The following is a 12760-nucleotide window of genomic DNA, read 5'->3' as shown; positions in this document are numbered from 1 at the left end:
CTTTTGAGATTCTTTTTCCATCTGGCAAATTCTACTTTTTAAGGCATTCTTCTCCTCATTGCCTTTTTGAGCCTCTTTTGCCATTTGAGTTAGTCTATTTTTCAAGGTGTTATTTTCCTCAGTCAGGCTGTTGTCTCTCATTTCGTAATTTTCTTGCATCCTTCTCATTTCTCTTCCCAATTTTTCCTCCACTTCTCTTATCTGCTTCTGAAGGTCCTCTATGGCCTGTAACCAGCTTGTATTTTCCTTGGAAGCTTTTGGTGCAGGAGTTCTGACTCCACTGTCTTCCTCCTGTTCCATGCTTTGATCCTTTTTGTCCCTAAAATAGGAGTGTAATGTTGGAATCTTCTGTCTGCTTTGTTTCCTCTGCCTGGTCATGTCGCCCCTCAGTCACTTGACTTATAGGCTTTTTGCCACAGTAGGACTCTGCCACCAGACCAAAGAGCTTTCATCCCAAATGCTGTGTTTTCTCAGCTGCCAGAGGTATTAGATGGGTGCCCTCTATGAGGTCTCCACACACTCTAGCAAGTTGGACACACACCCCAGGACCTCCACCCTAGACTGAAATTCAGATCCAAGCAGGTTAAAGCAAAAACTATTACCCGTCAGACTGGTGCTTGGTCCCCCTAAACTCTGCATGCCAGGAGCTGAAGCTGCCACGTGGTGCTGGCTGGCTGCGCCAGCATCTCAGCGGCTTCTCGCCCTGGGGGCAAAAGCCACACACTCTACTTACTGGGTCCCAAAGTCCAGACTGCACTGACCTCTCACTTTGTCCTTCGCATCTATGTGTTGATAAATCTGGAAATGGCCACAGCTGCTGCTGAACTGGCGTTCCTCTGGCTGGTGGCTGGTCAGGCCCGCCCTGGGGCTAAAGCCTCGGGTGGGGCTTGGCTCTGCTTCCAGAGCACTGTGCTGGCCGATTTCTGTCAGCCTGCTGGGCTGTCCTCCATGGGAGGTTAGCTTCTCTGTGTCATTTTGTGGGTTCTGCAGCTCCAAAGTTTGTTTAGAGTCCCCTTTTACATGTATTGGGGAAGGCGGAAGCCAGAGCCTCTTGGAGGTCCTGCTTCTACTCCTTCAGTTTTATTTTAAGGAAAAGGATCAACCTTAAAGGTGAATAATATATGGATATAAAGCATGTGCTGAAATTCAAGCAAATTGCACAAGGATTTAAAGAGGATTTGAGAGCAGTAGTCTATGTAGGTGTAATATCCAGTTCATTTAAGCATGGTCAGTAACTGAATCTGTTTTACTATGTATTTGATACAATTTGGAATTATTTACTCGCTCTATTCAGACATCCCACCATAGCCCTTTATTAAAATAAGCATCTTTTAGGTGAATTCATTTGTGTAATCCTTAAATTAACAAAAGGTATTGTTATTAGATCCTTAGCAGCATTTCATCCTCCTAACGGGAAACAAGTTGTTTTATTTTTTCCCTTTTTCATTGATATGTGCTTGAGCAAGTAGTTCATTAAAATGTAATAAAAAACCAATTTTTAAAGTAATAGGTGCAGAAGAGTGTTATAAGATAAGTATGTTTCTTCTTACTCTGTCAGAGTAGGAGATGATTTTGTTTCATAATAGAATATTCAACTAGCATTTTTTTATCTGGTGTTTTTCTTTTAAGGCATTATCCATTAATAGTATTTCATTTTATTGAGAGGTTTAGGATAATGTAATAGTAAAACATTTTAATTCATATAAAAACCTTTATGCCAATGATGATGCATTCGTGTTTCAGCTGACACTGAGTGCCTTGCAATAATTGAAAATCAAACACATATAAGGCACTGTGTTAGACTGTAGGATTCAATTTTAAATCCTCAGCCCTGTTTTCATATATTTGAGCAAAAACCTAAGAAGACCCACAAGTAGATCTCCCGGGTCTGAATAGTTTTAGAACTAGAGTCAGAGGTCTTCCCTTAGTCCTTCTGAATGTTAGGGTGACCCCTTTAGGAAAGTTTTCCCTTTCAATCCTTGAGATTGTCACTAGGTACCCAATGTTCCTTCTTTCACTCCATGGTTATTTGTGGAAGGCCATGTTTGAAATATCTTCGGACATTAAAGTCTGAGAAAATTCAGAGACCTAGCTCAGATGTAGGAGGGAGCAAGGTCCCCTCTAATAAACAGCCTGCAACTTTTCCCTCAGATAATTATGTAAAATAAATACAGCAAAAAGTTTATCTTGTCTGATTTGTTTTTGTGTCTCTGTGCGAATGAGAGTGAGTGTGGGTAATCTGACACCCTATAAGGCTTAAAATGCAGCTGGACTTTCCTTGGAATGCTGTTATCTCTTTCCCTCCCCCTTCTTCCCCTGCTGCTGAATGCAGGTGGCTGGCTGAGAGGAGAGAGAAAGAGAGAGGAAAATATTTCTTGTTTAGGCTATATTATGGTAATGGCAAGTTGAAGAGTGTAGGAGAAGTGTGAGGTCAGAATTAGAAAGAAAGAAGGTATGTGTGGTTTTAAAGGGGTTTTAATCAAAGTCCAGCAGAAGGATGAGTAGACAGTAGGAAAGGCACGAAAGTTTAAGCACATAGCAAAGAGAGGAGCATGAGTAGGAGGTTTTAGAAAGGTATAATAGTGTGAATAGAGGTTTTGAGAGTACATGTTTGGAAATTTTGGGGAAGCTGTTGAAACATAAATAACTCTTTTGCAACATTCACAAAATCAATGAAAAGTGTAAACAGAAGTTTTAAGATTTTGAAAAGGTTTGAAAATCCCTTTCTCCCCTTTTAACTCTGGCCAAGTTTGAATGTGGAAAAAAAAAACAATAAGATATAAAAATGGAATTTTTTTCTTCAGATCAAAGAGGTAAATGGATAAACATTTAACCATTTCCTGCCTCACCTATTAGAGAAATATTTTGTGTATCGGAATGCAACTGTAAATCAACTGAACTCATTCTGGTTATTTCTAGGAATGTGAAAAAGTGAAGAGTGTCACTTGTAACTCAATGCTAAGATAAGTCAGAATTTATTATATTATTTGGTACTAAGGCAAATCAGGATATGACCGAGATCTAAAAAGAAACACCTCAGAGGTGAAGTTTTAAGCTCTTCAGTGCAGGGAAAAGGGACATAGCACCACTGGATTTTTTTTCCAGAGTCCCACTCCCTCTAACTGGAAAGTTAAAAGCTTTAACTTTCAAAGAAATTTTTAAGGAATAAACATAGCACTGAAGTTTACTGAAGTACAACTTAAATAAGCTGAAACATTTTGTAAAAATGTATTAAAGCCTGTCATCCTAGATCATATTAAAAACAGTGCTGAAGAACAATAGGGAATTTGAGTTACCCTCCCAAATCTTGCAAAATGGAGGAGGCAGACTAGATTTATCAAGGACACCACTAGCAACAGTCCTGAGGCATCCTGAAGCTCACACATTTCTAGACAAGCAGATGAACCTTTCCATTCAAATCCCTAAATCTACAATCAGACCCTGCAGCTATGAGGAGAAGAGAAAAACCTCTGCACTTGATAAGCCCAATTTTCTATCAATAATTTTTGTAAATGATGATTTGGAAATACAATTAATGTCATGGTGTAATTGTGGGCTTCTTAAATTATAGTAAAATTCTATTATATAGTAAAAATTGAGGGATTATTTGTAAGACAGAAATAGTGTTAGATAAAGTAAATTTTTAATCTGAATTTTGTTGAAACTAAAAGATAGAGGAAAGAATTTGTGGGGGCGGCTAGGTGGTACAGTGCATAAAGGCCGGCCCAGAGTCAGGAGGACCCGAGTTCAGTTCTGGCCTCAGACACTTAATACCCACACCCACACCCACCCACCCACACACACACACACACACACACACACACACACACACACAACTAGCCATGTAACCTTGGGCAAGTTACTTAACCCCAATTGCCCTCCAAAAAAGGCAAAAAAAAAAAAAAGAAAGAATTTGTGTAAAAACAGTTATGTCACTTATGTCTTATAATGATTATATCTGCCATATAGAAAACTTGGTATTTACACCTTTACTTGTAGTTAAAGAGGAGGTTATAGCTAAAAAAAATTTGGCTATCAGTTCTGGAACTTGTAAAAATTGTTAACTAAATTATTTTACTGTTTTTGTGCTAAAACCTCACGTTGTTAATTGATTACTGAATGTAGAAAGGAGGAGACTGGTGAAAATTTTATTCGGATTAATTCTGCCCATTCAGACTATTTCTCCTGCATGTATGAGATTTGACAAAGCAGGGGCATCACCACCAGCCTCTCCCTAAAGTCTATCTCAATTCTTATTTTGTAAAACTGCCAAGGCCCCTGGAAGTTATCTCCATTAGTCAAGGTCATTCAGCCTGGGAAAGTAACTTGTTTTAGTTATATAGTTCTTAAATGATGAACCTAACTTGCTAAGAAGTTGCAAAAGATTAAAAAGTATTTCTAACCATTGGCTTTTACACCAGGACAAGTTTAAATTTGAGCAAGAAAAATGTTAAATGAAATCCCTTATATATGAGGGACCTAATAAATCTTTATTGTTTATTACAGCTCCATGAGAATAAAATTAACTATAATTTGGCTATGAGCTGTGATTGGTGAAAATTGTTGTTTAAGATAAAAAGCACTTTATATTTTGCACCTGCAAAAACCCCAGTGAATTGGGACAAAACTCTCCTCTCTGGGAGCAGAGTTCTATTGTGGCAAAGAGCTCAAATGTCAAGTAACTGAGTGGCAACATGAGCAAATAGTCAGCAAAGATATGAACTCTTCTGGCAGAGCCAAGATGTCAGTGTAAAAACAGGAAAAGTCTGTAAGCTCCCCCCGTAACCACCTCAAATAACTATAAATTATGACTAAACAAATTTTAGAGCTACAGAACCCACAAAGTGACAGAGAGAAACAAATCTCCCACTGAAGGCATCATGGCAGGCCTACAGGAAGGGTCCATTGCAGCTTACTGGGAGCCAAGCCCAGCCCTGCTTGAGACTGTGGTTTTAGCCCCAGGGTGGCCCTGACCACCAGTGGCTGCAGCAGACTTTGGGAGAGTGGATCACCAGCAGCTGTGGTGGTTTCCAGAATTATCAACCCATAAATGCCAAAGATAAAATAAAAGATCAGTGTGGAAATCTGTTAAAACTGGGGGTGGGGGTGGGGAATGGAGTCCAGTCTGACCCCTGCCACTGGGGTGAGAAGTGGCAGAGGTACTGCAGCCATGCAGCCACCTCCACATGGCTACTTCAGAGCTCGTGGCCTGCAGATTGAAGGGTGGTGAAGTGACCATTCAGAGGGTAATTGTTTTGTTTTAAACTGCTTGGATCTGTATTGCTGTCTTGGGTGGAGGTCCTGGGGTGTGTGACCAGTGAGCCAGAGCTTGTGGGGATTGTAGAGAGGGTGCCCAACTAATAGCTGGCAGCTGCGAAAAGCCCAGTAATTTGGGACAAAGTTCTCCTCTCTGGAAGCAGAGTTCTACTATGGAAAAGAGCTCAAAAGTCAAGTAATTGAATGGCAACATGAGCAAGCAAAGGAAGCAAAGCAAGCACAATAATCAAAACTTATATTCCTTTTTTGGGGACAAAAAGTCTCAAAGCATGGAACAGAAGGAAGACAGCAAAGTCAGAACTCCTACACCAAAAGCTTCCAAGAAAAATATGAATTGGTTACAGGCCATGGAGGAGCTCAAGAAGGATTTTGAAAATCAAGTAAGAAAAGTGGAGGAATAAATTGGGAAGAGAAATGAGAATGATACAAGAAAATCATGAAAAGAGAGTCAACAACCTGACTGAAGAAAATAACACCTTAAAAAATAGATTAACTCAAATGGTAAAAGAGGCTCAAAAAGCCAGTGAGGAGAAAAATGCCTTTAAAAGCCAAATATGCCAGATGGAAAAAGAATCTCAAAAGCTCACTGAAGGGACTCATTCCTTCAGAATTAGATTGGAGTAAATGGAAGCTAATGACAATATGAGAAATCAAGATACCATTAAACATTATAGCCAGGTTCTGGAGTTCCCAGATCAAGGAGAAAATATTACAAGCAGAAAGAAGAAACAATTTGAATACTGTGGAAATACAATCAGGATAACATAGGATCTGGCAGCTTCTACAATGAGGGATCAAAGGGCTTAGAATATTATATTCTGGAGGTCAAAGGAGCTGGGATTAAAACCAAGAATCACCTACCCAGCAAAATTGAGCATAATGTTTCAGGGGAAAATATGGTCATTCAATGAAATAGAGGATTTTCAAGCATTCAGAGACAAGAAGCAAGGGAAGCATGAGAAGGAAACAGGGAAAAGAAATCATAATGAATTTATCAAGGTTGAACTATTTACATTCCTACATGGAAAAATGATAATTGTAACTTATGAAACTTTTCTCAGTATGAGGATAGTTGAAGGGAACATAAATGTGTGTGTGTGTGTGTGTGTAGGTATATGTGTGTATGAATACATATGTGAGGGTGTGTATATATGTGTGCAGGTATCCATAGACAGAGGTCACAGGATCAATTGAATAGGAAGGGATGATATTTTTAAAATAAAATTAAGATATGAGAGAGGAATATAATGAGAAGAGATAGGGAGAGATAGAATAGGGTAAATTATCTTATATAAAAGAGGTAAGGGAAAACTGTTGCAATGGAGGGGAAGAACAGGAAGGCAAAAGGAAATGGGCCAACCTTACTCTCATTGAATTTGGCTTAGGGAGGATGACATACACACTAAGTAGGGTATCTTGCCCTACAGGAGAGTAGGGGGGAAGGGAATAAGAGAGGGGATGATAGAAGGGAGGGCAGATTGGGGGGGAGTGTAGTTAGAAGCACACACTTTTGAAAAGGGAGAGGGTCAAAGTAGAAAATAGAACAAGTGGGGGGTGGGATAGGATGGAGGGAAATATAGTCAATCTTTTACAATATATCCACTATGGAAATGTTTTGCGTATCTACACATGTACAACCTAGATTGATTTGCTTATCTTCCCAGTAAGCATGGGTTATGAGGGAAGAAGGAAAAAAAATCTGGAATTCAAAGTTTTAAAGTTGAATTTTAAAAAATTATTATTGTTATTATTTTACTTGCAACTGGGAAATAAGATATACAGGCACTGGGGTATGGAGATCCATCTTGCCATCCTGGAAAGTCAGAGGAGGGATGGGGGAAGATATAGGAGAGAGTGAATTGGGGGAAGGGGTATTCAGTGAGATTGCTTTTTGGGGTGGTGGGTAGGGAAAAGATGGGGAGAAAATTTGTAACTCAAAATCTTATGGAAATGAATGATGTAAACTAAAAATAAACATACAATTAAAAAAAGATAGGAACTCTTTTGTGTTAGCTTTATGGGAAATTTAATATGATTTTTCATGAAGAATTAGAACATGTACAGGAATTTTTCCAAACTACTTAAGGCTCACTTAAGAAAATTCCTAAGTTAATAATTTTTTTAAAGTATTATGATCAGATTCATTTACTATACCTTTTCTGGCCAAAATACTTTGTAATATCTAAAGAATTCTGTAATTAACTAGGAATTTAGTTTGTTAGTAATGCTTTGGGGATTTATGTTACTTAAGGACATTTTACACCAACTTAGTTTTAATGAATTTTAATTTTATAAGTTTGTTTTTGCTCTAAAGTATATACAAAGCTATCATGTTATAAGTATTTAACTAAATTTTTTTACTTTTTCTCTCTCATAAAAGTTTAATGATCATTTGTAAATCTTAAAACTAGAAATATAGCTTACTACATTGATTCTAATAATTATAAAGTTATTATTATTCACTTTACTTCTGCTTAAAATTCAAAACTTTCAGCTATGATATTATTGTTAAATGATTTTTTATTTTCCCTTTAATAGTGTGTCAGATAGCTAATATTCAGTGTACGTATGCTAACGTATTGATACTGCTAAGTTTGAACACACAGAGTATAGAGATACTTTTAATCTTTTTTCTAAGATTACAAACTCTCATAAGATAAAGGTCACAATCTATTTAACCTATATTACAGCTCATTCTTCACTTCCTGGACCTCTTTCTGAAAATATTGCGACTATTGATAAAAAAGTTCAAGTTTTTCCAATTCTCTCCCCAAATATTAATAGAGCTACAGTATCTTACTCTTATTTTCAGCAAAATACACATGCTTGACATAAACAATTCCATATTACTAGGTAACAAGCTAGATAGACCATTAAAAACTGCCCTCAATGTGTTATCTATATTACTCCTACAGCTTCCCTTCACGCAGGGGAAGTAATGAAAAATGTGATTAACCATATGTCACAGTGTTTTGCTTCAATGGGCATTCAAAAACAATTGAAAACAGATAATGACTCTGCCTACACTAGCAAATTATTTGATTTTTCTGTGATTATTTTCAAATAAAATTAATTATAGGCATCCCTTAAAATCCCATTGGTCAAGTTATACTTGAGAGATGGAATAAGATAGTAAAACCTATTTACAAAAATAAAAAAAAGGGGAACTTGGGATGATACACCACAAAGGCACCTAGCTAATGCTTTATACACCCTAAAAATTTTTTATACATCGCTAAAAATGAGTACACACCAGTAGAAAAACAATGTGGAGAAGTGCATATTTCCCAAATAAAGGTTATCCAAACATAGAAATGGGAAGGGCCTGACCCTTTACTAATAGAAGGGTGAGGTTATATTTGTATTTTTCCAGAAGCCATGGAACAACGAATGTGAGTGCCAGAACAGAAATGTCAGGGTGTGTACTCCAACTCAGCCAGGAAATGAAGTAGTTCTGGAAGCAGAAGAAGAAATCATGGATATGGAACATGGGAATAAAGAAGAAGAGGTCTCCTAATGCAGCCTAATACAAAAAAAGCTGCGCCCACATGGGGGCAGATCAAACATTTATTATATCAAGCCAAAAAACTGAAACCTGTTACCCTAGGATTTGTGTTTCTTGCTATGATCACTCTGATTTCCATACAAACTGGACTGGTTACATCCTGATTTAAGTCCTGAAACACATACCACTATCATGTCAATTGTTTCACATATAAAATAAAGGTTACATGGCTAGTTTTTTTTTTGTGTGTGAGGGTGTTAAGTGTCTGAGGCCAGAACTGAACTCAGATCCTCCCGACTCCGGGCCAGTGCTTTACTCACTGTGCCACCTAGTCGCCCCTGAATACTGCCTTGTTGATATAAATATTACTTGCATTCGTTGTAATCTTACTCAATGTATATCTAGCAGGGATTTGTTGTTGTAATTCTTGAACAACCTTCCTTTGCTTTTTCCAACTAATGTCACTCATGATTAGTATCAAACATCAGGGGTATATGCATTACATAAAATTTCTGATTTCTTAAAATGAGGGGGGAAAGGCTTTTCATGTTACTAGATTTCTCTGCCCTACCTCACTGCCCTACTATTATTTTGTCCACTATTATTGATAATTTTGACCACTTTGTCTGCAATTTCTCTACTAAGAAAAAATCCAAACTGCACAACATGTTAATGAATTATCAAAAAATATTTCTGTAGCTTTTACAACACAACAGAAAATAGATAAGGATCTTTCAGATAAGATCAGTTTATTAGAACAATCAGTATTGTATTTAGATGATAAATTAGAAGCATTAAAAACTCTGTTGTTACTTAGATGTGATTATAAATATACATATATATATATATATATACATATATATGTATATATAGCTCTGACCCTAGTGTTTCTTGGGATAAAATATGTGCTTGATTGCTTGGTGTTTGGCATGATTCAAATACTACATTGGATATAAACACATTACGAACTATAACAGAAAACATCCAAAATAGTCCTTGCTCTGGAATTGATCCAGGAAAAATAGCCAACACAATCATAGAAGCTGTTAAAGGTGGATCACCACTCAATTTTGTTTCTCTGATTTTGCACTTTTTACCTATTGGTATTATACTCTTAGGCTAATGTATCAGCCTATCTTTTATTCTCTGGTCATCTTCATTTATCACAAAAACCATTTTGACACAAATTTTTGAATTAAAGTTAATGTATAAAAGAGGGGGAGATGTGGAAGGCCATGTTTGAAATATCTTGGAGCATTAAGGTCTGAGGAAACTCAGATACCTAGCTCAGATGTTGGAAGGAGCAAGGTCCCTCTGATAGATAGCCTGAAACTTTTCCCTCAGATAATTATGTAAAATCGACAGAGCAAAAAGTTTATCTTGTACTCAAAGATAAACCGGAGGCAAAAAATAAAGCAGTTACAAGCTAGCCTGTTATGAAAAAGTTGTTCCTGGGAAAGTACATTAAAGCACAAGCATATTGAGCAAAAACCAAGATATTCTTTAAACCTGTAAGCAAGTGCTCTATATATGCTCAAGAGAAATAACAATAAACTTGCATTAGCCTCATCATGCTCACCTAGCCTGATTCTTTTGTTCACCATCTATCCTACAATGTTAGTTGTTGGCAGTGATTCCCTCACCACTGAAGTTTAGACATCTGTGGGACACCCTGCAGCACAGATAGAAAGAACCCTACTAAGTCCTTGGCAAAGAGGAAAGGAGTTGACAGCTGGATACATCTGTCTCATTTAAAGAGGATCCCTATCCCTGAGTGGATAGCCCAGCCGACTACCAGTGATTTCATACTCTGTTTGATCCAGAAAAAGAAGCAGATGACAGCAACAGTAGACCACTCCCCCAAGATACCAGATGTAGCTAGGTATCCTGTGTTCCTTGCTCCTTTACTGGGAATTAAGTGTTGCTTATATGTTCCTTCTCACATTGGGATCCATATACTGATAGTCCAGCAGCTCATTGAACTCCTCAGTGCCTCCCTTGGTCATCAAAAGAATTTGTCCTTACCAACATAGGAGCATGTTGAATGCAGCTGACTGAACTGACCCTAGCCTGATTCCAGAGCTTCAAATTGCCCAAGGGTGGTTGAAACCAGTTAAAAGGATGGCTACTGAAACTAAGTGAAGAAAGAAAGGACCTTCTCCACCATGTCCTGACTATTTTGTAAAACAAAACAAACTTCACTTGTCCCCCCTGTTACAGCTCCTCTGGAGCTTCCCTCAGCCTTCTCTTTAGACTTTCCCATGAGAATGTATTTTACCCTGTCCCCTCTCTTTCCCTCTTGGGCACTCCGGTACTCTGGTCCTATGTAGTGGCCACCATCCCCTTGTCTCCATTAAAAATAATAATTTTTGCTACTTAGTAGTATTCTTTATTTCAGGTTGACATCCTCATTTTAGGAAGGTGAGGGAAATGGATTGACTTGCCAAGTGTCACATAGCTAGTAAGTTTCTGAAGCTGTATTTGAACTAGGGTCTTTTTAACTCCAGGCCCAGAATTCTATTGATTACTTGAGGCAGGCTGTTCACCTGAACAGAGGGAATGGAGGCGCAGTTCAAATGCAAAACTTGGAAGTGTTTATTGAGCTAGTACAGCACATGCTTGGGAAAGCAGTAGATCTAGTCTGGGCTGCTTTGAAGATTGTACTTTAGGGAGTGGTTTGGGAGGCAGGACATAGGGAGGTTCTGGGGGCATTTTGGTGGTGTTCTGGGGAGAAGAGTTCCAAGAACTAGGTGAAGAATGGGAGCAGTGGAGGGTACCTGGAACTAGGATCTTTGTTCAAGCCCTGTCCTTTTGGGGCTGGTATGAACCACTTTCAGCTGGCCCTTTGGTTGCTGAGACAGCAGATGTATTTCACCTTCACCCAGTGAACACTACAAAGGCCCAGTGTTATGTCAAATGAGCAGTACTCATTCTGCCTCCTGATTGGCTGATTCCTATTCCCAGATTATTTCATCCTCTCCTGGATAATAAGGGAAGTCAAGCAAAACAAGATTCATTATCCACTCTATTTTCACATACTACTATCACCTAGTTACCCCTGATACATAGCAGGACTTAAATAAATGCTACACTGAATGAATTTATAGACATAGAAAGTGCTTGGAAAACCTTAAAGTGCTATGTACATGCTAGCTACTATTCTACCTAAATAAACAGTATCTCTTATGTTCTTACAACTCACATAAACTATCACCAGGGTCAGGTTCTCATCACCTCTTCCTTGGATTATGGCAATAGCCTAATTAATTGGTCTCCCTGACTCAAATTTCTCCTTATCCCAATCTTATCTTTCATTCAGTTGCCAAAGTGATTTTCCTGAAACAATTCCAAACATGTCACCCTCTCCCCCAACCAACTAACTACCTCTTGGATAAAATATAAAAGTCCTCTGTTTTGCATTTAAAGCTTTTCATAAGTAAGTCATTCCTACTTTTCTAGTTTTCATGCACTTCATACTGTATAATCCAACCATACTGGCCTAATTGCTGTTTCTTACATGACGATGGCTATTCCCCATTCTTAAAATCCTCTTTCCCCTCATCTCCACCTCTTACAATCAATCTGTTTCCTTCAAGAATTAGCTCAAGTACCATCTCCTGAGCTCAATAAACACTTCCAGGTTTTGTACTTGAATTGTATGTCCATTCCCTCCTTCAGGTAAACACCCTGCCTCAATAATCAAGTAAATAGAATTCTGAGCCTGGAATTAAAAAGACCCTAGTTCAGGACCCCAGCTTCAGACACGTATTAGCTATGTGACCCTTGGCAAGTTACTTGCTATTTAAGCCTTCTCTGAGGTTACCTTCCAAGTATTCTCTGTGTATCTTATCTGTACCAAATTATTTGTATTGTCTCCTCAATTAGAATGTAAGTTCCCTGAGGTCAGGGATTTTTTTCCCCTCTTTTTTTTTTGTATCATTTAGCACAGGGCCTGGCACATAGGAAGAGCTAAATAAA

The 12760-nt window shown here is 38.1% G+C and overlaps 1 protein-coding gene across 1 annotated transcript in view; it reads left to right on the top strand.

Annotated features, from left to right (window-relative positions):
* The first annotated feature begins 804 nt into the window (after positions 1–804).
* ADAM2 (ADAM metallopeptidase domain 2) overlaps positions 805–12760 on the top strand; it is a 128414-nt gene continuing 116458 nt past the window's right edge. The window contains exon 1 of the mRNA XM_069075979.1: positions 805–880. Within this exon, the coding sequence (XP_068932080.1) occupies positions 805–880 (76 nt within the window). The remainder of the gene's footprint in view (positions 881–12760) is intronic.

The sequence above is a fragment of the Petaurus breviceps genome, unplaced genomic scaffold, assembly GCF_028583685.1.
Source record: "Petaurus breviceps papuanus isolate PSGF00001 unplaced genomic scaffold, PetGlider_PUasm1.0 90919, whole genome shotgun sequence".
NCBI classification, from domain to species: Eukaryota; Metazoa; Chordata; class Mammalia; order Diprotodontia; family Petauridae; genus Petaurus; species Petaurus breviceps.
Note: the sequence above shows the minus strand (reverse complement) of the source record. Positions and strands in the feature narration are given on the sequence as shown.